This window comes from Canis lupus, chromosome 14 (genome assembly GCF_011100685.1).
Source record: "Canis lupus familiaris isolate Mischka breed German Shepherd chromosome 14, alternate assembly UU_Cfam_GSD_1.0, whole genome shotgun sequence".
Classification (NCBI taxonomy): domain Eukaryota; kingdom Metazoa; phylum Chordata; class Mammalia; order Carnivora; family Canidae; genus Canis; species Canis lupus.
This window is the reverse complement of record NC_049235.1, coordinates 54179590-54207228: the sequence shown is the minus strand read 5'-3', so window position 1 is coordinate 54207228 and position 27639 is coordinate 54179590. Positions and strand designations below refer to the sequence as shown.

Sequence of the window (27639 nt, the reverse complement as noted above, 5' to 3'; positions counted from 1 at the left end):
AGCTGGATAGTTGCAGAGGCTTTTTTTTTTTGTCTCTAAAATTCTGTAAATCTGACTCTGCAAAGGGGCTAAACAATAGAGCCAAAGCTTCATTTACACATTGAAGGGTGTTTAGAATGGAGTGGAGGAAATCAAAGAAAAGCCTTTGTGAGGCATTGGATTTGAGTTAATTCTCAAAGAAAATAAGTGTGAATAAGCAAAAGAATCAGAGGGGAAAAAAAATAAGGATTCTAAAGACCCATTTACTTATTTTTTATTTATTTTTAAAGATCTTATTAATTTACTCATGAGACACACAGAGAGAGAGGAAGAGACATAGGCCGAGGGCAGGCTCCCTGGAGGGAGCCCCATGCAGGACTTGATCCCAGGACCCCAGGATCATGTCCTGAGCCAAAGGCAGACACTCAACCACTGAGCCACTCAGGTACCCCTAAGCGACGTATTTAAATAAGATATGTCCTACACAGAAACAACTATCTTATAGGATCAAGATAGGATCTTTATTTTTTTGTTATTTTTCTGAAGAAGAGTATATATGGATGGTGGGAAGTAATCTCTCTCTAATCTCACTCATTCCTGCTGAAGAAGGAGGAGAATGAACCAGGCAAACAGAATTTCTATTTACTTTAAAATTCTATACTATTTTACCAAGTTGGTATTATCCAAATGTAAAACTTTGAGAATGAGAATTTTACTTACCTCAGAGAGTTCAACCTAGTTGAATAGTGGTTAACAAAAGAAAATAATCTAAGCGCATTAAAAATAAGCAAATTAGATATTAATGTATGTACAATATAATATTATGTTCTATGCCACCTAACAACCACTCAGCTGGTGTATGGTTGTTAAACAAGTTTTTAAAAAATGAAAAAATACTTCCTTTTGTTGAAAGAGTAAATTAGTGAATTTGTGCAATTACAGTTTTAGCAATTTTCAAAGGACTTTAATATATAATATTCATTTGATCTTCAGAACCGTCAATGATATTTTAAGAAAGAGCACGTTAGCTCCATTTTACTGATGAGAATACAGAATGAGTCTTACAGACAGATAGTCAGTTGAAAATAGGATAAAAGAGCTGGAAAACATCTTGCAGCTCAGCTAATTTCATACTGTACGTGGTGTAGAAAGACCCTTTGCAACATTCAGCCCCTCAAAATTCCAGGGAATGGACACCTCACAAAGAAACACATCTACTCTTGGTCAGTTAGGTTCATTAGCAAGTTATTAATTATTTTGAATGTAAATTTGCTACTGGATAATTTATAACTAGTCCCAGTTCTGCCCACTGCAGGTAGAAACAGTAAATGTAAACTTCTCTAAAAGACAACAGTTCCAACTACTGAAGAGGGATATAGTTTCAGATCAGTCTGTAACTAAGCAAACATACTCCCTTCAATAGCTAAATGCTGTTAGCACATAATAGTAAAGGAATCTAGTCATGCTGCATGAGGATGATTAGTTCTCAAACTTACTAATGAGCTTTTGAAGTTCAGTATGTGCCATAGTTTTCCAAGAAATGGAGACAATATTGTCATGCACAAAAGTTCAGAGATATCTTGAGTCTTTTCTGACGAAAAAAAAAAAAAAGACTCATCAGATTCTTTGGTACAGAAATACCATCTCTAAATTGTACTTTGCTCTAGAAGTGGTTAAAAGCAAAGGATCTCAAATCAGGGCACCTGGGCCCACCACGAAACACTATGGATCCTAGGCAAATTCGTTTCATCAAAATAGGAACAACGACAGAATCTACCTCATAAGGTGGATGTGGAAATAAATGGAATCATACCTGGGAAGCAGAGTTTCCGGTATATAATAAGGGCTCATCCCCATTTTCCATTATTACCTCACTAACTGTTACTACAATAAGCATCTTTTAAAAACTTGGCATAAAGTTATTATATGGAAGCTGTTGAGGGCAGTATCTATTCAGTAATCCCTATGTGAAAAACCCTGCAAGAAATCTGTTTCCAGGCTGAGTATAAGGAAAACTATTGCTTCCTCTGAGAAGCTATAATTTTTTTTTTCCTGATACACATATTAAAGAAAATGCTTTCTTTCTGACCCAAATTTACAGACAAAATTGAGTGAATCTGACCCTATAGTCTCCCTGTTTTTTCGATTTTCCCCCATGTTTGGATCTCCCAGATACCTATATTTTCCATTCCTATGTTTTATTCTTCTTTTAAAATGTACTCTTATAAACTACCTCAAACATGCTGCTGAACTAGGCAGAGGTATATGTAAATGCACAAGCCAACCATCAAATACATTTTCTACTTGTTATCCATACTTTATTTGCTTATTTCATGAAAGACTATAAAAGATGGTGCTTGGCAGAAATCTTTATAAAATCTCATAAAACTTTGCGTAAAATACACATATATTTGTATATAAAGGTTATAAAGTTACTTTTTTTTTTAAAGACTCATTTATTTATTCATGAGAGACACAGACTGAGAGAGAGACAGACACAGACACAGGCAGAGGGAGAAGCAGGCTCAGGGGAGCCCGAGGTGGGACGCGATCCTGGGTCTTTAGGATCACGCCCTTGGCCGAGGGCGATGCTTAACCGCTGAGCCACCCAGGCTGCCCTAAAGTTACTTTCTTTATGCTTAAAGGGGGTTTGGGGGCTTCTGCATGTTAGAACTGCATCCAGTTCAATATTTGATAATAATCTATGACAAGTCATTTATAATCTATGTAAGATGTATATCCTTACTGCTATGTAATGTATATTCATACTTCCTTTTTCTGAAAACAAAATTGCTTTAAACGATTTTTACTCTTCCATTAAAATACCGGTATTCCATTAAAATGTGGCTCAGTGGTTTAGCGCCGCCTCCAGCCCAGGGTGTGATCCTGGAGTCCCCGATGGAGTCCCACATCGGGCTCCCTGCATGGAGCCTTCTTCTCCCTCTGCCTGTGTCTGTTCCTCCCCCCTCCCTCCCTCCCTCCCTCCCTCTCTCTCTCTCTCTCTCTCTCTCTCCCGTCTCTCATGAATAAATAAATAAAATCTTTAAAAAATATATTTAAAATAATACTGATATTATTTCAGATGATCTATGTGTGTTCACTAGGTGTTTTACTGTATGTTGGCAAATTGAACTCCAATAAATATATATATATATATATATATATATATATATATATACACAAAAAAAGAAAAAAGAAATCTCAAATAATCCAAGACTAAAATCTCTGGGCAAAGTAAAAAATTTGGGTCTGTTTGTTCCAGAGGCTCAGAACAATGTAGAAATGTACAAATGCTTCCCAAATGTAACCTCTAAAAACCAAAGATAAAGCAGCTCTCAGGAAGACCTGAGGCTCTGGTATTTTACTTCTTCACTCATCAAAAAAACACAAACAAATCTACAAAACCCTCAAGCCTAATGACCTTCAAGAAGCATAGCAAAGCCAACCTGCTTTGCCTAATGTTCTAAGATAGATTAAAATCTCATTGTCCAAAAAAGGTTAAGATAACCAAAAGCATTTTTAACAGATGAATGAGCATATGCGTAAAGTTTCATAATTTGTAAGGCAGTAAAGTTATTATATAAGCACAGATCATTATAATCAAGTTTATAGAAATAAATACCTAAATCAATTTAATTTAATCAATTCGTTGTTACCGATAATTTGAAACGGGACACTTCTGAGTAAAATCTGAAAGGCATTCCTTCAAAGGGCTTCTTAGGCATTCTGAAGCTTGAGGTGCACTGAAATTCAAGAGTGATAAAAATGACATGACTCAACTAGTTCACAGGCTGGGGATAGACAGAGCGGGTTATACACATAGCCATGTGGAAAAATTCCAAATTTAGATAAATATACAATTGAATATGACTATGCAAATGAAAAGGTATGAAATCCAGTAATAGTTCCAGTATTATCTCAGTAAATCAGGGCTCTAAATAAATGGCAGAAGGAGCAGGAGAGGTGAGAGCAAGCTGATACTGGTGACCAGGACACATTACTTGAGTCCCCTCTATCTCTTCCGTTTGAGACAGAGGGGACTAAACCTACAGTTCCTTGTCCTAAAAACAGATTTTCAGATGACCTACCCTGAAGCATAGTGAACCCCTATCTCTTCAAACAGATGTTGAATTGTGTTCTTTTAACCAAGTATGCTCACACTAAAACCAAACACCGGCTTATGGAACTGGGAGCCAGACGGGCTTTTGGAGGTCTCAGATCAACCTGATAAGCCTGAATTCAGATGAACACCCTCAGCATCCAATATTCCCAAGAACAAGCCAAGGAGCGTAGGCATGAATGCTTCCAGGACGGGGACTTGCCTCAGTGCACCTCTCACTCTAGTTTTGGACTGCTTTGACAATTCAAAGACTTTCCTCACAGCTAAAATCTGCTTCCCTGTATTTTTCACTTATTCATCCTATTTTGCTATTTTGCTCTTTGCAATCGAAGTCTAATCTTCCTTCCACATGACAGTCTCTCACTAGAAAATACCTCATGCTCTTGTGTCTTTATCTTCTCTGTGCAAACACCCTCAATTCCTTCACTGGCTTTTGCAGGGCCTTTTTTTACATCCTGCTCACCCCTATGGGAAGGACAGTCTCCTTCCTATTGTCTAAAAAGCTGTTATGAAAGAGTTTTGTCGTACTGACTGTGAGAATCCAGGGAGGCCATATCCACAGCAGCTCTCTCACTTAGCAATTGACTAAGCCTATTACAAAAAGGAATTGAGGACTCTGACATCTTCCCTCTTTTTTAAATGATGTCACACACCCATCTTTAGTTTTTTTTTTTTTTTTTTCATGATCACTATTGTAACGGCCATAATTCTAAAATTTTTCTGTAACCTCTCAGTTCTATCAGGTGCGGGTGGACCCTTAATTTGTTTCACTATTATGAAAATGAAGGCCAACGGAAATCAAAAGTGAACCAAAGGGGGTTGTTTCATCTATAAAGGCTTTTCAAAACTATGATTTGAGTCCAATCTTGATATAAGTCAGTGAGAGAGGATGAAGAAGAGCATGTCACATAGCAGTGAAACCAAAAATAAGATAATAAGAGAATGAGAACGTCATTGGAATTTAAATTTTAGACTTTAGAATGATGGACACGGATTATAAGGTCAGGGGATGTATCCTCTCCGGTCATTCTCCTAAAGGCCCAAACCAGAGCCACTCACAGAATTCGCTAACCTGGCTCCTTGCCTTCTGGATCATTTCTTTGAGACACTGCCTTCTTTGGATTCTCCTCTAAGACAAACAATCCATTCTGTCTCCACAATCTTTGTGATCTCGTTAACTTCTGCAGTGGTCCATGATGACCACCTCTAGGAGAAGGACTTGTATAGATCCATTACTCTAGACCCATGTGCTAATCTATAGATCGGAAAGTTCAACTCTACATGAATCGATCTTTAGCAACTCCAATTCAACATTTCCCAAAATTCATCACTTCTCTTCTGTCCCTGACGATTTCTCCAACTGTAGTCTACATCGTGGTCAGTGGTATTCACAGAATCATCTTTCAATTCTCTCTTTTCCCTGTCCCAACATAATCAATTATGGAAGTTACAACTTCCCAATTTCTCTCAGATGTATACTTTTTTTTTTCCCTATGCCAACTACCGGTACCAATCCTTTACTCTTCCAACCAGAAATACTGAGTATGTTATTCCTTAGCTCAAGAAAGATTAAATTCATTTTGCACCTTGATGAAAAACTGGCATCTATTTTCACGTTGCATATATTTTAATGTGAGCTCCTACCCCATTCCCACGCTCCAGAATTTCATCAGTGAGAAATAAAGAGTAATAACCATACCCCTCAGAAAATGCATGTCACTTAAGTGATAGAAAAACTTAAGTCCAGAGTAGGTCCACATTCACAGAGTCCAAAAGATCAAGGGCTCATCCACCCTGGAAAAGAGTAGGAGGACTGTATCTCGGAGCAGAAGCCGGTTCCTTTGTACTGTGCCAGCTGCCTTCAGAGGGCCTGTCACATACTCAACCACAAACTGCTTTATTTTTAGTGCTCAACTCTGCATCATCCAAACCAAAAAGGCCTACAAACTGTATATTCTTCAGATGGGGTCACGAGCAGTCCAGCCCAGACAAAACGGACTTCTCTCTCACCATTCTGAGTTTCTCATTCAACCTCTGAATGTGTGTGCTGCACCAGTCGGCTGGCAACTGGCCATAAACTAATCTGTCACATGGTCCTTGTCGTAATCTTGAACTGATATTTAGACAAGGAATTAACATTTAATTTGGCACATTTATATCTCATCCTCTCTCTCACCTACTTCACATGAATTCCTTGTGGGCAAACCAGGCACTACACATTCTTAATCTTCACAGGACTTTGTACGTAGTAGGCACACACAAAAATATCTGTTAATAGTGTTTCTCTTCAAACTGTCCATAATGAAATCTACGTGCTGGTAAGAAAGTTAATGTCAGGCTTCACTCCTGAAACTACTAGGAAACTCAGGCATAAAAACACATGCATATGAATCATCTTACTTCAGATCATGTGGGTGTAAATCTGAAAACAGAAGTGGACTGCAAGTAGAAACCACAAACGAAATTAATGTTAAAATAACTCTGTGCATAGCTGCTACTTAGTGAACCCTAACTGATTAAATTAGAAACTTTAAATACAACTCAATTTCAAAAGCAAGGCTAAAAGCTTTCCTTCTTCAGAATTTGTATGCTGGTATGAAAAGAAGATACAAAAAGTGTAAATAACTTCAGGAAAGAAGGAGAGGAGGGAAGGGGAAAAGAGAGACACAAAGATAAAGAATACAGAGAGCGGCATCCAAAGCACTGGTGCACAAATAACGTGTAAGATTCAGACAGCAGGAAGAATGGCAGCTCCCTTCCTCTACTGCAATGAATCAACAACACCCACCTATCCAAACATCTAGAGTCTAACCAGTGCAGCAGCACTCTTCCCGTAATCAAAATCGATGATAAAGACCTTTAGAAACAGAAACATGAAAATCGCATCTCTCGCCTTTACATACACTAGAATAATTCCAATATCTCAGAAAGACAATTTGGTTGAATTGTTCTCCTTTGTGGGGTTATTGTATCATTCTAATTTTCCATTTGCAAATGGCTTAACTTTAGATTGTGTCAATTTATGCTTCCTTATTTTCCCCAAATCTTTTATTATCACAAAAATATAATGCTAGTAAAATAACTGCACACAGCTATTAGAACTTTCCATGAAATCACCTGAACAAGATCCAGGAAATAAGGTACAAAGAAACAGGAAAGGCTCTTACACACCCAAAAATTTCAATTTCTCCACTAGCCCTATAAAGGTCATTCAATTATATATAATATATATAATATTATAAATATCAATAGCATATTAATAATATACAATATATATTATGTATATGTATATAAAATTTATAATAAATCTATTTAAAAAAACAAACAAAAAATCCTTCTGTATTAACTAACCAAACAAGGCCAACAGGCATGGATGTTGCTGGCCAGAAACCTTGGCCTGCCAATTGCACTTCTGGTCTCTTGGGCTCCCCATGTACCCTAGAACACAAGATCAGTTAGAACAAACATACTTCCCCCACATGCGCTAACTTCCTCCCTTGTTCCCCACTGCTTCTACCCTGCCAACCTCCAACCCTACGCTAATTCCAAAAATTCATTCTATCAGCTTCTATTCTCAAGCTCCCTCATGCTCCTTGCTGAGAAAGGCAATCAACCATGCTGACCGTGTCCACTCAAAATTCATGCCATTCATTCCTAGTTAAGCCCCCAGTGTTACTGAGCAGCCCTTTTGTTTGCCCCGGATTGAATCCCTCTTGAATACTTCATTCTTTGAAATCTTTTCCACACATCTCAAATTTCTTGACTCATCCTAACCGCCCTCCCCCCCCAACCCTTACTCTCAGCAAATGTTACCATCTACTTTGCTGAGAAGATCCTGGCCTCCCACGATCTTTTTATATCAAATTTTCTCTGGATTATGGCTCATCATTTTCTCCCATGCCCATCTGAACAGGGAATATTCTCCATTTTCCTGATGGGTCTCTGTCCTGTTCTGTCCCAGAATTTGACTCTTTCAATTACACAGCCCCACCATACTACCACTGTACTGCATACCCTTGCATTCATTCAATCTCTCTATCCTCTGATCTCTTTCCATTAGCACATGGTGATCACGTTCAAAATGCACCCATCCAACCGAAGCCCTTTATACATCTTGCTTCTCCTTTACCAAACCAAAGCTTCTTTCATCTTCCACGACTACTAAACTTCTAATGCTTCTGTAACCAATCTTTCTGGACTCTTTCTGCATTCTTTTCCCTTCTCCTCCCTAAATGTGGTCGTGCCTCCAAATCTGCTCCTCAGTCCTCTCTCTCACTCTTGTCCTCATCCATCAGCTACCTGGTAGTGAACTCTGAGCCTGGGAGCCTGACCCTTACTACTCTCCTAGGCATGAGTTCTAATTTTCAGTGGCTTACTGGATTAAGTTCCAGGAACCAATATGAGCAAAAGATGATTCAACATCTCCTCCCTAGGTTTCCACTCAGGCTAAAAAGGCAAACCCATGGATGACCTGAAATTTCTACCTTTCCAGCATCTTCCATATTAAATATGTTGCCCACTCTATCAACTGAATTCAGTAACATTTAGACACCATGCTCTAGGAGATTCACAGATGACAAAAATCAAAGCACTCAAGGAGCTCTCACAGCTAAGTAGAACTCTATCCTACTTTTGCCATTGTTCTTAAATTCATTTTCTTAATTCCATTCTTACTGGTGCTGCCTTATGTCCTCTTTTGTCAGGTGACTGTAATAGCCCCCTGGATAATCACTACCTTCATTCTTGACCCTCCCATCAACAACATCCTTTGCACTGCCACCAGATTTATTTTCCTAAACTCACCAATTTGGTCCTGTCTTTCTCAAGAACTTTCAATAGTTCATCACTGTCAACAGAAAGGATATACAAACACCTCTGAGGAGAATTAGGGTCATCCTCAAAAATCACCTTAGTTTTTCTTTTCAACCTTATCTCACTCTTTGTTCCTTCATAAAGACCATCCAATAGGCTTACTGAAGTACTCAACATCCTGTAGTAATCCCCTCCAAGCTCTGCTTTTCTGGCATCCATCTCCACAGAGCTGAGTCCTACGATTATGCTTCTTCGTCAACTCAAATCAAAGTTTTCCTTGAGGTTTTCCCAAATGCCCCAGCTAGACATACTTTCTCTCTCCCATGTTCAGCCATTGCATTTTCTTTCTTTCTTTTTTAAAGATTTTATTTATTTATTCATGAGAGAGACACAGAGAGGCAGAGGCAGAGGGAGAAGCAGGCTCCCCGGGAGCCTGATGAAGGACTCAATTCTAGGACACCAGGATCATGACCTGAGCCAAAAGCAGACGCTCAACCACTGAGCCACCCAGGCATCCCTACCATTACACTTTCTTTGCACATCTATTAAAGCACTTATCAGTCTACCTTGCATTATGGTTACGGGTGAATGAACGTGTTGCCCCATCATTCTGCAAGACTCCGATTTCATTCAGTCTATTTCTCTCTGTATTTGTCACATTGCAAGGTTCAATTTATTACTGTTTCTAAGAGAAAGGATAATCAAGATCCCAAAACTCCACTTACAAGTGAACGCAAGTAATATGCAAATTATGCACTCTTTTCCTTATTATTCTACAATCCTGGGATTTCCAAAGAGAAGTGTAAGGTGGCAGGACGAGAATACCTACTGAGGTGGTGGAAGAAAATATTAAAATATCTATTTCACTCATTTTTATCCCATCCATTTACAATTCCTATTTAAGTATCTCTTTTCTAGTTCACAATAGATTTGTATTCTAGTACACAGAACTTTAGAAAGTTCTTTGGAGATAAATGCTCAGCATTATTTTTATTAATTGAGGTATGTAATAAAAATGCTGAAGAGCAGTAATACAGACTATATATGGGAGTGATAGGATTTAAAATTTGGAACTTGAAAAAGAGACTTTTTAAAAGTTTTCTGAAGCCTTTCTACTAAAAAAAGAGACTTATTAGAAATCTATCAATATAACTTGTCTTTCTACAGAAAAAAAGACTCTAAAACAATGATTCTCAACTAGAATACCTGGAGCCTGTAAAAATGCAGATTCTTGAGCCTTCCATCCAGAGGTTGATTCTTTAAATCTAGAGTGGGGCCCAAATGCCAGTTGTCTTGAGAAATTAGGAGAGCATGTGACATTCTAGGCCAGATAATTCTTTGTTGTAAGGTGCTGCTCTGTCTTGTGCATTGTAACACAGTTAGCATTATCCCTGGCTTCTACCCACCAGATCCCGGGAGGACCCGCTCCATTCACTGTATGTCTACTAAACATGTATCCAGGTGTTGCCAAATGTCTCCTGGAGGGCACAATCACTGCCGACTGGAACCAGAGATAGAAGCTATCCAAAGATGACACACTTTGAGAAACGCCATCCTTAATCGGAAGGAAAAAACAATATGATACAAGTAGAAGACTATGGGTATCACAAGCATACATTGCATAAATTGAAATAAACAGGCTTCCCATAAAGGAAATCTGATTAGCCACTATAAACTCCTGACAACTCAGCTAAGCTTCTAAGTCAAAGCTCTTCTTATGTAATTTCAACTCGAAGATTTTCTCCCTAGCTTCTATTTTAAATTATTTTTAATTAACTTCACTGGCATTTTGCATCCTGCTATGAAAAGTCTGCCTAATAGTCTCAGAGGACTCTCCCAAGAGAAAAGAGTGCATTAAATCACACATTATCACATTAAAGTATATTCCAGCACTCGCAGTCCAACAGACTAAGTCTTGGCAACTGCAATGGGGTGGGTGTGGGGCGGGGGGTGATGCAGGAACTGGAACAGGCTCAAGTGATTCACAGTATCCAAAGCCTATTATCTTCAATTCATCCATCCGTAGAAAACAGTTATATTGATTCTCTACTTCAACTACATTTATCACAGTGATAAATATTCCGCAATTTGTGGTTCTACCCCGATTTCTACTGACTGCATGAGACCTTGGCCAAGTCACTTAAATTCTTTGGATATCCTTTCTAAAGAGTGAGCCAGTTGGACCAAATTATTCCTAAAAATCCTAATTACAAGTCACAAGGGTATGAATGAAGCACTTAATTAAAAAGCCCTTTCCATTATATGGATTCTAGTAACTACTGCACAAAAAGGTAAGTACCTACATTTTCCATGTTGATAACACAATGAATTTTAGGATGATTAATCCAAAAAAAAAAAAAAAGGCAATTAGATGTACCACATACACAAGATCCACTCTCTTTTACAACGAAATTAAATTTGGTCCAAATCATCTACCCACTAGGACAATTATACAGGTACTCTGCATAATAGTTGTGAGTACGTGTTTATGTTCTATTTTCTGTAACAGAGATAGCAGATCAGCTGCCTAGAGGCCATTTCCAGCCTGAAAGTGTGGTTGCTTTGTTGGCTTGGACAAAAATTGTATTTAATCAATTGCCAACTTTTAGAGAGGGAGAGATGATACATAAAAATCTGTATTTCCAGTGTCTCTTGAAGTATTGGAAGATATTAGCCCAAATGGCAACAATGAGCTGGAGCTGAGCCGTACCGCCTCCTGGCCCATGAGCCTTCTCAAGGCTCGCAATCCCTGCTGCTCCCCTATCTTCTGACATCTGTCCTGGTTCCTGCTTATAGCCTGAAGCATATGAGCTTCTATCCTTGCTCTGTAACAATTTTTGAAATACACAGAAAATATTTTTAATGCTTTCAAAGCAATAGAATTTTCCTTGCAGAATCACAAGAAAAGGGTAGAAATTTTAAAGAGAGAGAAGTATGCTATTAATAAGGAAAACCTTCCTAACTCTGAATGTTGATGAGTAAGAGTTACACTGTAGGTTTCTAACAACCATCTGAAAGACTGGATTCTAGATTTGATGGTGAGTTCACTAGAGACCCCTTAAAACGTCTTTTAACTTTAACATTGTATGCCCTTAGTTAGCAGGATGGATAGCTCATCATAATGCAGTAATATATGTACGGATTTTATCCTGTCATCTGTGTATCTTTGCTTATAAGGTAAGACTTGACCTTGTATGTCCCCTTCATGAAAAGATATTTTCTGCTAATTTTCATAAAACGCTCCATTTTTCTCACTGATTTTAATATATGAAATTTTTAAATTAACTTTCAATTAACTAAGCAGCCACATTGTACCAGAAAATGATTAAACCATTCTTCTGAAAGGATGATAAAAGAATCCAAGGACAGAAGGAAGAGGATAAAAGAACTCAAGAGCTTGAGAGTAGAATGCTCTGTGAGCAAAGCTCCTTTATTTGCTAATGTCTTTACCAATAAAACCAACCTACCCATGGAAGGCTGCATCTTGAATCTTGTACCCTACCCACTGAGTCCAAGATTTTTTGTCTTTCAATTACACCTTATGAAATCTGCTTGAGACAGTATTCAACAAGATTCTGAGGAGTTTCCTTTTTAAAAAAATCAACTTTATATTATACTTAGACTTAAGTTGATGCCTATTCAAAAGATGTGAGTCAAAGATGAATAAAAAAAGCACTATATAACTATGTTGTTGAGGATCGGCCAATAGTTAGGTACAATATAACCCAAGAGTTTTCACACTGATAATGTAGGTGTCCCTATGTCGTCAGCTCGACCTCAGAACATTCTAGATTTCATAAGGTCTGATCATGTGGTATTTTACAGCAATGCATCTGCACAGGTACATTAAGTACCACTGCAAATTCTGACCTTAAAGATGCATTGTTAAAGTTGGACACTGTAGATAATCACTCTGTCAAATCTGTTTTTGTAGTGTATTTGATATGGATTTTGACATAAGCATTGTTTAACAATAGTGATTAACAGTGCAAGTGTGAACATAAACATCAATGAGTTGGTAAACCTATGAAGGAGCATGCCTAACAGGGAAATGACCCTGTTGGCAATACAACGTGCAGAACATGGGCTGCTTCTGGGAAAATATGTTTATTATTCTAGCTCTCTGATGCACTCTATTTTCTCTTTAGAAAAAAATGACTCACTGTTTAGAAGCAAAAAAAAAAAAACAAAACAAAACAACAACAACAACAAAAAAACAAAGCAATGATAAAACATAATTCAATTTAACAGCCCGGAATGCCAGAACATTTTAATTTAGCCATGGATGTTTTCTGCTTTCACCTTTTCTGAGTTCAACATTAACTTCTTCTTTTCCATTTTTTGCTGCCTTAAGACAAAAACAAAACCAAACCGAAAACAATCCCAAGGAGCTGACTACATTATTGTCAAAGAAAAAGAAAAGCTATGAGATATGCTTAAAATCAAGAGTATAAAGCAGGCTGCTGAGACCTGGAAAATTATTTAGCTTATATCAGTGTCAGAACTTTTTTTAAAAATCAGAGCCACCCTTAGAGGAAAATACATCAGAAGAGTAAGGCCCTTGTTCACTGTGGCTGCAGAAAACCTAAAGTATGTTACCTTCCAGAGAGGAAAAAAAAAAAAAAAAAAAAAAAAAAAGAGGGCTATTGCCTGACTTGTTTATAGGCTTACTAGGGAAGTTTCCCAGGAACAAGATGATTTTCTTTATAGGTCGCCTGTGTTTACACTCTGGAAGAACACAAAGGAGTTAATTCATTCTTGGGAGGTGTTTCTTTTAAAGCATGTTTTTTATTTCAAAACGAAAACAGTCCGTGAGACACAGGGTGAGCCTCCGCAGAGCAACGGGCCACAGGAACCTGTGAGACCCCCGAGGTGCGGGGCGGCCCGCGAGACGCGGCCGGAGGAGCGGGAGCGCGCGGCTTGCGAGCGCGGCAGCGGCGGGCGCGGGGCCGCGGGCCCAGGCCCGGAGGGAGGCGCCGCCGACCCCACACTTGGGAGTCTCAGGCCCCAAGACGCAGAGGCTTAGGAGAGAGGCCACCGCGTCCTCCAGGCTCCCCCCGCCCCCCGCAGCCCAAGCAAGGCGGGGTGGAGGGACCGGCCGATCCCGCCCTCTTACCGGCTGCGGGTCCCGGGCGGGAGACCTAGAGAACTTGCTGGAGTCACGCTAAGTGCGCAGAAGTCCCCAGCTCGGGGCAGCCCGGCCCCGGCCCCCGCCCCCCGCCCCCCTCCCCCGCCGGGACGCACGGCGACCCCGCGGCTTGCAGCGCAAGCGGGCCCGCACTCACCCTGGGCTGGGGCGCCCTGCCGGCCGCCGCCCGCCTCGGCCCCGCGCTGGGGCCCGGGAGCGAGCGCCGCGCCCGCGCCGGACATGGGCCGCTGCACGCGCCGGGCTCCGCGCCCCGGGCGGCCGGGAAGGCTCCTAGGCGCTGGCCGCCGACAGCCGACTGCTCCGGGCGGGGGGAGAGGGAGAGAAGTGTTTGTAGAGCGCGGCTCACACCCCCGCACGCCCGCCCCTCCGCCGCCTCCCCCAAACCCCACCCCGGACAAGTTTTGATTTGAAACTGCGCCCCCCCCCACGCACGCTGCCAGGGGCGGGGGGCCCGGCTCCGCCAGCCCGCGCCGGGCGCCCCAAGCCCTGCTCCTCCCCCCGCGGCGGGCCGCCACCTACCTCGGCATCCCCCCCAGCTCTCTCGGAGCCCCTTCTCCTCCTCCTCCTCCTCCTCCTCCTCTTCCGCCCGGAAAGTTAGCGGCGCGGCGGCGGCATCTCGCCCCTGCGGCCCGGTGGCCCGGCGGCCGCCCCTGCGCGGCGCTCCCCGCCTCCCTCCGGCTCGGCCCCGACACTGCAGCGCCCGCCCCCCCGCCCCCGGCTCCCCGGCCCCCGCCCCCCTCCGCGGCCCGCTCGGTCCGGCCCGCTCCCGGCTCCCGGCTCCCGGCTCCCGGCTCCCCGCTGCCCGCCGAGGGGCGCGTCCCCTCTCGGCCTCCTTTCCCCTCCGCCCCCCTCCGCTCCTCAAACACTTCTCCCTCGGTGGCTCTTTTTCATCACATCCGGATCGGGAGGCCTCGAACTCCTGGCGGGCGGCCCGAGGCAGGGGGCGGTGCGACGCGGGCTCGCTGCAGCCCCGCGCTGCCCGGGTCAGGAGGCCGGAGGCCGGGGCGGGGGCTAAGGAGGGACTCGGCTGGGCCCGGCCAGGCTCACCCATCCCCTCTCCCCACGGCCTGCCCCAGACCTGCTGAAGATCGGGGAACTCCCTGACACCGGGAGAGGAGACCTTTGGGCTGGGCAATGCGAAACCCATAAAAGTACAAGTAACAGATCGAACCTTACTGGTGGGCTAGGACAGCAAAAGCGTGGTTTGGAAAACTTGACCCCCTCGCGGAGTGCTTCAACTCTTAATCTATGCCCCTGAAGTTACCTTTAGTCTCTTTTTCAAGTCTCTATTCCGGTCAAACAGGATCCTTAGATCTGGAAAACCTGTTGCACTTGCTTGAATCAACTGCAGGCATCTGGGCAGACAAGTTGAGGAAGCCCTGGCCCAGGGCCCCCAAGCCAGGCCTACTGCAAGCTGGTCGGCTTCTGTGGCAAGATAAACTTGTGGTCGGAAGCAGCAAGCCCACTAACTCTCAGACGTTCTGATTGTAGCTTAATCGGATGAGCCTAGAAGAACAAGTACAAAGTAATTTGCAGATATAAAATACTTGAATAATATATTCAAATAACTTTTGCTCTTTTTTCCCCCACTGTCAGTGAAATGCAGAATTCATTTGTAAAAGGGTAGAACAAACTCACTCTCTGACTCTCTAGGACAAGAGAGGAATGGCGGTCATGTTATCAAAATGGAAAAAAAATGTCCACTGGATAGATACATCTTTCTAGGTGTATCATGAATCGTATCCCAGGGACTTCTCCAAAAAACCAATTGGAACTGATTCTAATTAATTGAGAAGGTCTGTTTCTTAGCTTTAGAGTCCGTGCAACCAAACTTACTTTCAATTAAACCTGAAAAAGACAGACTTTGAAGTTTCTGATGACAGTTATTAAGACCATACTCACCAAAAGACAAATGACATTTTCCCTAATGACCTATGACTAACACATTTTGTTTTCTTCTGTTTGTTTTTAGTTTAGAAGCTGCAGATATGGTATGCATAAAAGTGCTTTAACTTTCCTGAAAACCTGTACAGGGGCCTGGACTCTGGAATCATGCCGATCAGTTCTGAAAACTGCACTGCCGTTAGAAAATGAACATTTACGAAGCATCACTGTGTACCGCAGCGTTATCTGCAATCAAAAGAACACCATAGGAAGTAACCACTCTGAAAGATTTTCATCCTTTTCATACTATTTCCTTGACTCTTATTTTTTATCCCCTCACAAAGATGTTAAAGTCCATGAATATCAGTAAGTTACTCCCCTCTTATAGAAAGTCATAGTCAATACGTATTTGGTAATTTCACGTAGAGTACTCAATGTTGCGCACACGGTAGATGATTCAATCAGTACTCCTTGAATTTAAATATCTTACTTTTTAGTGGAGAAGGAATGAAATTTAAATAAAAATATTAGGAATAAGTGAGAGGCTGTGTTACAGAATCATGAGGATGATCAAATGCTGTATCTTGTTCAGCTGTGTGACTTTGGGCACCTTAGTCAAACTATCTATGCCTTGGTTGCCTCATAAAGTAAGGATTGTAAGAGAATCGCCTCACAGAGTCCCATGGGGACAGTAAGATAATTATAAAAATAATTATAAAATAATTAAAATAGAAAAAATATAAAAAGATAATTCTCCCATACCACTTGGAAGAATGGCAGATATGAGGACAGGTACGTACTCAAAAGTGTTAACTGTTATTATACAGCAGAAGCATTTCGATGGATTACACTGAGCATGGCATGATGACTAGATCACAAGGGCCACATCTGAATACCAGGTAACCGTGCAGGCACTTTACACAAACTTTCTCAACGAATTCTTACATCAGCTCTACCACTAACTTGCCAGGATTACAATGTTAGAATTTAGAACTCAAATCTATCAAAGTATAAGGCACACCATCTTGCTTCTGTAGGTAAATTCAGGTTATACCTTTGCAAGGTGTAAAGGTGGTATCTGATAGACCAGAAATTGTGGGCTCCTAAGTGTTCTCCAAGCTGCCCATTTACCCCATCCCTTGATGTGTTTGTTGAGTCTGACTAATCCCTTAGCTGGGTTACTGATGAGCAGCACTCTGTGCTCTCATTCTCTCATTCTTGTATTCAACAAATATGTATGGAGGCGTACGGCAGCACTGTTGTGGGTGCTGGGGACATAGTTATGAAGATGATAAATGTGCCCACTGCCTTCATGGTGTTCGCAGTCTAGAAGGAAATACAGATACACAACCACTCAACAAGAGTTGCTGAGTGGCATGGCAAGGGAAGTTCTGGGATGCTAGGATAGTAACCTAGAAGGGAGGTGGAGTCTGCTCTAGGAGTCAAGGGAAAGCTCCTGGAAAAAAATTATGTCTCTGCTGAGACCAGAAGGAGAGAGTGAAAAGAGGAGAAACAGACTGCTCCAGGTAGAAGGAGCCATGTGGGGAGGCCGAATGATGGGGATGGAGCTCTAGAAAAAAGGGGGTCTTACTAGCCTTGAACAAGGAGGATATATTACCCAAATTTCAGTTTATAATAGCCACTCTGGCATAACGTGTAAAGCAATGGAAGCTCTGAGACCAGAGCTCGGGAGTCCAATAAGCAAGCAAGGGATGATGCTGGCAGTGGGAATGAAACCAAACAGAGGTCAAAGGTGGGGAGCTAGGGGAATCAAAGGGGACTTCCAGGTTTCTGCATCTAGGTGGAGGGTGGTAATACTACCCATGGAGATGGAAAACATTTAGGAGAAGCAGGGTTGGGAAAAGCTGCTGAATTAATCATGAAGATGATGTAGTGTCTGAGGTGCCTGCCTGCGACACTAATTGGAAGCATCCAGAATGTTGCTGGATGGGTGTTTGGAATATAAGCACATAGATGATATTTCACTGGCTAGAAGTTATGAGCCCCCAAGATGAACATGTACTGTAAGAGCAGGAGGCCTAAGACACAGCTAGGCCCTGAAACTCAATACAAAGGTGTCCTCACTGGCCCCTCTTCCTTTCTCCATGCCCTTCCCAATGTCCTAATACTGTTATCTCTCTGGCTTAAGACTACCATTACTTAGTTACTACTGCTGCCAGTGCCCCACCCACCATCCCAGAAACCCATGGGTATCACACCACGGGCTTTGTTAAACCAGATTTTGCAACACCTCATACTATTGTGAACTGGATGGGTGGAAACCGTCCCTGGGACCAGCCTTCCATTGCAATTAAATGCTCCAGTCTTGGCTCAAAGCCCTTTACCACTGAAATCCCTATGTGTATTACAACCATTTCTGCCTAGTGATATACATACTAGTGATGATATAATGTGAATACATTGTGAGAGAAGTCTGACGTGAGCCAAGCAGATAAAATGAATTAAATGAGTTTATAAAGCATCCTTATGGACTAATCTTCATCGTTCATTCAACATTCATCAAACATTTATTGTGCACCTACAATATACTAGGCCACATGTTAGGTACAGGAGCTAAAAATTTTGATTTGAGGTCTTGAAAAGCAGCTCAATTAGTTTTCACTTGGGCCGAGGCTTATTGGCATAGCTAAAGTCAAAGTTAATATCCTCACACAGTTGTTTTTTTTTTTTTTTTTTAAGATTTTATTTACTTATTTATGAGAGACACAGAGGGAGGAGGGGGGGAGAGAGAGAGAGAGAGGCAGAGACACAGGCAGAAACAGGCTCCATGCAGGAAACCTGATGGGTGACTTGATCCTGAGACTCCGGGATCACGCCCTGAGCCAAAGACAGATACTTAACTGCTGAGCCACCCAGGCGTTCCCTCTCACACAGTTATTTAAACCAGAGTTCTACAAGCAGGCTGTGTAATCGTGCAAGCATCCCAGGTGGTACACAAAACAATTCTCTGGAATGTGAGAAAATATTTAACATGAGCAGTTTAATTTTTTATTTTATTATTTGTAATTATATAATGTATATAACAGTACAAAAGCACTTGTGTATCATTTATAAATATACACTAGGGGTTCATACTAAAATATATTCTATCATTTGCTTTGTTAAAAAAAAAAAAAAGGTTTAAATGCTTTATATCATTTAAGGTGTATTCATTCAGTCATTCCCAGATTGTACCAAGATTAGTTTTTCTAGAAAACACCTACCTACCTCATTTATGTGGAAGTGTGACTTTAGCAAGCCCAAAACCCAGGTCACAGAAACTAGGAAATAACCCTAAGACTCTAAAAACCAAAAATAACCTTTATGACCTTCACATCATGCCAACACAATGGCCATCGACGTTCTCAAATCCTACTCATTTGTGTGTGTGTGTGTGTGTGTGAACACACACCTCTAAACAAACTTTATTGTTTTAGCTCACAAAAAATTTAGGGCGCAGGGGCTTTGAGAAAAAGACATTAGCTAAGGGAGCTATTAGGTCAGAAAAAATGACAGCAGAAGAAATGGCAGATGACAGATAGGGAAGATACAGGAAAATAAACACGTCATAACGGTGCCTTTGTGAATTCAGCCCAGTGAAACAGTGAATGTTCCTAACGAGGGTCTAGGTCATTAAGAAAGATTCTGCTACATTAGTACTGCATTCTGTTTCTTAGGGAAGCAGGTCAGTGTTTTTGCATTTCAGGAAAAAATCTTACCAAAAAATGTTCACATAAAAAATTATTGCTACTTGAAAGAATATCTTTCACAGAATTACATTTTTATAGCTGCAAGGGAAATGAGCAACCGTGATTCTAGGCCAATTTGTTTTAACTGTGTTTCTCCACCTCCTAGTGCTTTCTCGAAGAGGAGAGGTCAAGTGGACAGGTTTCTGGAATCCCATTTCTTACTTCAAATAGAGCACTTTCCTCTTTTTAACACATCAGTCCGTCCCTTCAAATTTTTTAAATGAGAAAACCCATCCATTTTTTTAACATTTGAAAGCCACCATCTTGCCCAGCTCCTTCATTTAACATGCAAAGAGACATAAAGAAAAGTTCATGAAGCTCAACAAATGTATACAGAGTATTTACTGTGTGTCAAACGGCGTGTCGCACACTTTGTCTATTCAAAAACAGAGCGAACAGTAGGAGCTCCTGGTGTGTAGTGCCAGGGGGAGGGGCAGGGAGCAGGGGGGACAGGGACAGTCAAATAAGGAATAATTGTACTACACGAACACGAAGAAAAGCAGCACCGAATTGCTCAGCCGTACCGTAGGTGGGGACAGTCAGGGGATGTTTCAGAGTAATGACAATATCGAACCGAGTATTGCCGATGAGTAAAAGTTTGCCTGCCGAGGAGCTCAGGGAATTCCAGAAAGAAGGGGTAACGCATGCAAACGCACAAGGGTGGGAAAGCCCCGCAGGAGTTATATGACTTGGCAAAGGTTGCCAGTGGGTTTGCTACAGGGCTGGCACTACAGAGTGGAAGCTTCTTGACATCCAGGCTTCCTGTTCCAGTCATCCAGCTAAGTCAGGTAAATGAATTCATCCTTTTTAAGTGATGGTGAAGAAAGGGCATCACCTGATCTTATATTTAGGAATTTCAAAGATTTTCTGTTGTAAATATGTGACCAAAGAACTGGGCACAGGATCTCGTGTTGCTGGAGGAGTCTGACATGTCCTTCCTTCCCCGCCAAGCCCTTGGTTAGTGTCCCTTCCAGTTGGCTGACTGCTCTGGCCCGGGGCTCTGGCCTTCGGGGTATTTCCTTGCTGTCACTGTACTTTTCTGCTTGTGTTTTGAAGGAAGGCAGGGAGACAGTAAGCCACACAGTGGCACATGTCAGATAAGAACAGTGTGGGTGAGGACAGAAATGGAAATGGGCACATCAGACGCAAGAGACAATAAGACTTTTTCTTGGTAGACAGAAAGCAAACCTGGATATACCAGGTACTGTGGAAAAGTAATGAATAAAAGCGGCCCCTGAAAATGATCACTGATCTGCTAAAACTGACCATCATGACAGAGACGTTTGGAAGATGATCCTGAGACTTCTAATAGACTATGGAAAAAAGGCAAGATTTTCTTGAATCCCCTCCTGCCTTCCATTACTTTCATCTCTCCTACTTAAGCAGCCTCTGCACCCCAGGCACTTGGAGTCCCATACTATTCTCCTGCTACCCCAGGGGCCCAACATTAGTCTCTGTGCAAATAATGTGCCAGAGTTTAAAGGAAAGAATTAATGTATGAAACACAAAGATATAAATAGCTCATCGTCTTCCTAATTCTAGGAATTAGGAATTCTAATTCTAGGAGTCTTGTGCTTATGTTCGTAGTACCCCAAAAATGTACCCAGGCCCATAAGGGGGCATAGATTATTTACTGCCAATTATTTTGGTGGCTGGAGTCGGAATCAACCTGTATAGCCATCTCTGGGAGAGCAGGATGGGGTGAATGCAGAGCATGGGGTATTGTGTAACTAGTAGGAGACAGATTATATGCACATGATAGCAAAATAAATAAATAAATAAATAATCTTTAAAACACTGTATTTAGTGAAAAGAGTAAGAAACAATATAATTTTAGCACAGCATCAATTAATGATTAAAAATATGTGCACCCAAAACAACACAATTTATAAGACTACACACAAGCAAAAGGACTTACATAAACATTTTACAATGGTAATCTATGGGAGGAAGGAAAAGAGTGAACAGGAATAAAAAAAAAACATATATATATGCCAACAAGCGTATGTGCAAGAAATGGGACTTGCACAGACCAGTAATGATAATGTTCCATGTAACAAGGTACTGATTAACCCACTTCTTTCGGAGGTTCAAAACAATGACAACAACTACGCAGAGAAGAAGGAGGAAAAGAAGGAGAAGGGCGGTGGTGGGGGAGAGGGGGGAAGCATGGAGAGGTCAGAGAGGACGATGATGATAATGACTCATCTGAATTTGTATTTGGTAGATTATCACACGCCGGGCAATAAAATGAGAAGAAATGAGGATGTCGTCACATATATACTGGGGGAGGGGTATCTAAAATCACTACAGATACGATTACCTAATTTATCTGTGTTAGAGGTCAGCAGCCAGAATACTATGGTTACCACAGCCAACCTATACAAAGGTATGTCTTCTTTTCTCACTCTCTATAAATAAATACATTAATAAGTATTTAAAATGAAGAGATCATCCTGGATTATCCCGATAGGCTTTCATTTCAATGCCAGGTATGAAGGTGTTTTTTACATGTCACCTTGACTGAGTCATGGAATGCCCAGAGAGATGATTGAATGCTATTTCTAGGTATCCCTGAGCCTCTAGACAAAGTGCAGCCCTGTCAACAATTCCCCCTCTATAAATAAGCAGATAAAATTTGAGAGAGGTTAAATAGAGAACACTTACGTACCGGTTAGGTCCTGGCAGTACAGAATTCTTTTCTTCGAATGCAAGATGCTAAACAGTGGGAGATAATGGAAAGTGAAGCCTTCATAAAGTTTGAGAGACCTGGGGCAGGTAGACATTCACCACGTAGACACACGCAGAAATACGTAAGGACAGAGATTGGTTAGTGAAGAAGACAAAGGGGTGCCTTGGGAATGTGCAAGAGCAGCCCGGAATTAGAGACCAAGTCCCCTCTAAAAGAGAAAGGACAGATAAAGAAGAGATTAAAATATGTGATTTGTGGTAAGTAGTAGGAACTGGGGCCTGGGATAGGGCACGAGGGGTGGCATCAAACCCTGTGTGGAGAGAACAATTTGAAGAATGATATGGGTTTGGAGGAGAGCTTGCTTAAAGAGGATTCAACCAGAGGAGAAGGTAGGAAGGAGGAAGGTACAGTGAGAGCAGTCAGAGAATTCCAAGCCCTGTACCTGTTCTTTTGCACTTCTTAGGACAGGTGGGCCTAGTGCAACACAGGACCTCGTTTTACAGTCCAGAAACTTTCAATTCATCTCAGAATCCTATCAGAGGGATTTCTAGCCTAAGTTTTTAAAAATTTTATGAATTTTAAAATTTTAATTTCAGTATAGTTAATTAACAGTTTTATGTTAGTTTTAGACTAAGTTTTTTTTAAACTCTCTAATAATGAGAATGTTCAATTTTCCCCAGTGATCAGACATCAATCCTACTGAGGTATGGATGTTATTGGCCACATTGTACTGGCAAAAATCTACCTGACAGTGGTAGGAAAAAAAAAAAAGTTTGGAAGGCTCGTTTGTATTTACAGCAAAAACTGCACCACTGATACCACCGAGAGAATTATTGTTGCCCTATGATGTTGCTGGAGTAGGACATCGGTTAGAGTTGGGGTCATTTATCTCTTAATCCTACAGTCTTCATTTTTTAATCTCTAAAGAACAGAGAATCTCTCCTGCGTCTCTTTGTAATGAAGAAGGGGGTATTTGGAAAGCCCATTATCCAGTAATTTCTTAAACAAGAGAGAAGGAAAGGTACAATTACAAAGTTATTTCAAAATAAAAGGAGATCTCTAAGTCACATAAAACCATCAATGGCAAGATGATAAGAAGGATAAGGTTGAAACAAACCTTTACAAAATGAAACCATGACATTTAAAATTGCTAGAATGCCTTTGGAATATTCTCTTTGGTCTGTACTGAGACCCAGGGCACTCGCTTTTCCGATACTAGCTGACAGACATGGTGGTGATCATTCAGCATTAGAGACACTACACCTGTTTCCTACAGGATGTGCATACCTTCACAACCAGAAGGAAGTAACTTCTTAGGACCATCTAGAATTTTTTTTTTCCTGCTAAATCAATTTTTGGAGAGGGTTTAGGATTTTCTTAGCATAGCTTTTAAAAAATCTTTTCTAAAATTGAATGTAGTGATCCTTTGGTGGCTCACTGGTTGAGCCTCTGCCTTCGGCTCAGGGCGTGATCCTGGGATCCATGGAGTCCCGCATGGGTCTCCCTGCTGAGAGCCTGCTTCTCCCTCTGCCTCTGTCTCTGCTTCTCTCTCTTTCTGTGTCTCTCATTAATAAATAAATCTTTAAAAATAAATAAATAAAATAAAATGGAATGTAATTCACAAAGTAACCATAACTGCATTAAAAGCAAGGTTACGTAAGATTAAGCTATGATTCTGATTTTTAGTTTAGCATAACAAACATAAATCACTCTTGTCTTTGGCTCTGCTAAACTCATGCTTTCCAACACTCAATGGCTCTTAAGGGGCCACACCTGTCCCCTAGCCCCTCAAGCCAGAGTAGACAATGGGCCAAGGGGAAAAGAAGACTTCTGAGAACTTGAAACTTTAATCCAAGAGAAAGATGAAAACCGTTGTAAAACAGTCAGCAGTTTGAAATATTTCCCTAGTGGCCTTTGACCCAGGGCAACAGATACATTAAAAAATTGTACATTTTAAGTGAGATGAAATGAAAGAAAACCATTTTTTTTTTTTTAGTCTCTAATAAGCTCAACATCATTCCTTTTTTTGTTGTTGTTAAAATTCCTCCAAGTCATAACCTCTACTTGTAAGAATCGTGCTTCTAGGATTATGGATGATGATCACAATTAATAAAAACTTTTACTGGGGATCCCTGGGTGGCTCAGTGGTTTAGCGCCTGCCTTTTGCCTGGGGTGTGATTCCTGGAGTCCCGGGATAGAGTCCCACGTCGGGCTCCGGGCATGGAGCCTGTTTTTCCCTCCTCCTGTGTCTCTGCCTCTCTCTCTCTCTCTGTCTGTCTATCATAAATAAATAAAAAATAAATCTTTAAAAAAATAAAAATAAATAAAAATTTAAAAAAATAAAAATAAAAAACTTTTACCCATGTGTATGTAATTTATTGTATTCAGTAGCAGCCCAACGGTAACTTCAAACTATTGAATAAAAGAGAACAGTTTCTTTTCACATTAGAAGTATTTTCAAATCATTTTGTTTCCCTATTTTAAGTGTGTAATAATAGTACTATACTTGATGAATTTTAAAATATCAATATTTTAGACAGCCAACTTTTTTTCATGGTGAAGGATTCTAATACATTGGCTTATTATTATTATTATCATATTTTAAATTTAAATTTTAGGTAGTTAACATGCAGTGCAATATTGGTCTCTGGAACAGAATTCAGTAATTCATTACTTATATACAACACCCAGTGTTCATCATACCAAGCGCCTTCCTTAAATACTCATCATTCATTTAACCCAAACCCTACCCAGCTCCCTCCATCAACACTCATTGCTATTTATTGTTTAGAGTATCTTATGGATAAATCTCTTACGGATTTCTTGTTTAGAGTCTCTTTTCTTTTCCTCCTTCCTATACATTCATCTGTCTTCTTTCTTAAACTCCACATGTAAATGAGATGATATGGTATCTGTCTGTAACTGACTTATTTCACTTAGCATTATATACTTTAGATCCATCTATGCCATTGCAAATGGCAAGATTTCATTCTTTTTGATGGCCGAGTAATATTATGTTGTGTATATGTACACTATATCTTCTTTATCCATTCATCAGTTGACAGACATTTGGGTTCTCTCCAAGGTTTGGCTATTGTTGATAATGCTCCTATAATCACTGGGATGCATGTGCCCCTTTGATTCTGTATTTTTGTATGCTTTGGGTAAATATCTAGTAGTACAATTGCTGGGATTGTAGGGTAGTTCTATTTTTAACTTTTTGAAGAACCTCTATACTGTTTTCTAGAGTGGCTGCCCCAGTTTGGATTCTCACCAATAGCACAAGTGAGTTCCTTGTCTCTGCATCCTCCCCAACATCAGTTGTTTCTTTTGTTAATCATAGCCATCCTGTTAAGTGTGAGATGGTAGCTCATCATGGTTTTGATTTGTATTTTCCTGATGATGAGTGATGTTTGAGCATCTTTTCATGTGTCTGTTAGCCATCTGGATGTCTTTCTTGGAAAAATATCTATTCATGTCTTCTGCTCATTTCTTAAATGGGTTGGTTTTTTTGGGTGTTGAATTAGTAAGTTGTTTTTGTTTTTTTTTAAAGATTTTATTTATTTATTCATGAGAGACAGAGAGAGAGGCAGAGACATAGGCAGAGGGAGAAGCAGCTCCATGCATGGATCCCAATGTGGGACTGAATCCCAGGACTCCAGGATCACGCCCTGAGCCAAAGGCAGATGCCTAACCGCTGAGCCACCCAGGCATCCCTAATTAGTAAGTTCTTTATAGATTTTGGATACTAACCCTTTATCAGATATGTCATTTGCAAACATCTTCTCCCTTTCATGTTGTTGATTGTTTCCTTTGCTGTGCAGAAGCTTTTTATCTTGAAGTTCCAATACTTCATTTTTGCTTTTGTTTCCCTTGCCCATGGTGACATGTCAAGTAAGAAGTTGCTCTGGCCAAGGTCAAAGAGGTTCCTGCCTATCTTTTCCTCTAGGATTTTGATGGTTTCCTATCTCACACTTAGGTCTTTCAACCATTTTGAATTTATTTTGTGTATGGTGTAAGGAACTGGACCAGGTTTGTTCTGCATGTCACTCTCCAGTTTTCCCAACACCATTTATTGAAGAGACTGTCTTCTTTTCCATTGGATATTCTTTCCTGTTTTGTCAAAGATTAGTTGACCATATAGCTCTGGGTCCATTTCTGGGTTCTCTATTCTGTTCCATCAATCTATATGTCTGCTTTTGTCCCAATAACATAATGTCTTGATGACTACAATTTTTTAATAGAGCTTGAAGTCTGGAATCATGATGCCTCCTGTTTTTTCTTTTTCAGAATTGCTTGGCTATTCAGGGTCTTTTGTGGTTCCACATAAACTTTAGGATTGTTTGATCTAGCTCTATGAAAAATGCTAGTGGTATTTTGATGGGGCTTGCATTATATGTATAGATTGCTTTGAGTAGTGTAGACATTTTAACAATGTTTGTTCTTCTAATCTATGAGCATGGAATGCTTTCCATTTCTTCAAATCCTCTTTAATTTCTTTCATAAGTGTTCTGTAGTTTTCAGAGTATAGATTTTTTTACTTCTCTAGTTAAGTTTATTCCTAGATATCTTCTTGTTTTGGATGCAATTACAAATGGGATCAATTCATTGATTTCTCTTTCTGCTCCTACATTATTGGTGTATAGAACTGCAACAGATTTCTGCACATTTATTTTATATCCTGTGACTTTGCTGAGTTCATGTATAATTATAGCAATTTTGGGGTGGAGTCTTTCATGTTTTCTACGTAGAGTTTCATCTGCATCTAGTGAGAGTTTGACTTCTTCCTTGCCAATCTGGTTGCATTTATTTTTGTTGTCTGATAGCTGAGCTGACTTCCACTATTGTTAAATAGTAATGGTGAGACTAGACATTTTTGTCTTGTTCCTGACCATAGTGGAAAGGCTTTGCCCCATTGAGGATAATATTTTGCCCCATTGAGGATAATATTAAGGGAAGGTCTTTGGTATATGGCCGTCATGATGTTCAGGCATGTTCTATCTCTAATTTGTGGAAGGTTTTTATCAGGAAAGGATGCTGTCTTTTGTCAAATGCTTTTTCTGCATCTATTGACAAGATATGGTTCTTATCCTTTTTATTAAGTGGTGTATCATATTGAAGCACTTGTGAATATTGGACCAACCTTGTGGTCCAAGAATAAATCCCACTTAATTGTAATAATTCTTTTAATGCACTGTTGAATTTGATTTGCTAGTATTTTATTGAGAATTTTTGCATCCATGTTCATCAGAGA

General features: G+C 40.6%; 1 protein-coding gene across 10 annotated transcripts in view; it reads right to left on the bottom strand.

Moving 5' to 3' along the window:
* MDFIC (MyoD family inhibitor domain containing) overlaps window positions 1–27639 on the bottom strand; it is a 291263-nt gene that overhangs the window by 89593 nt on the left and 174031 nt on the right. For 2 of the 10 annotated variants that reach the window (XM_038557436.1, XM_038557437.1), the window contains exon 1: window positions 14197–14284. In XM_038557436.1, coding sequence (XP_038413364.1) covers window positions 14197–14281 — 85 coding nt within the window. In that variant the 5' untranslated portion in view covers window positions 14282–14284. The other 8 variants (XM_038557434.1, XM_038557433.1, XM_038557426.1 and 5 more) reach the window with 6 other exon arrangements.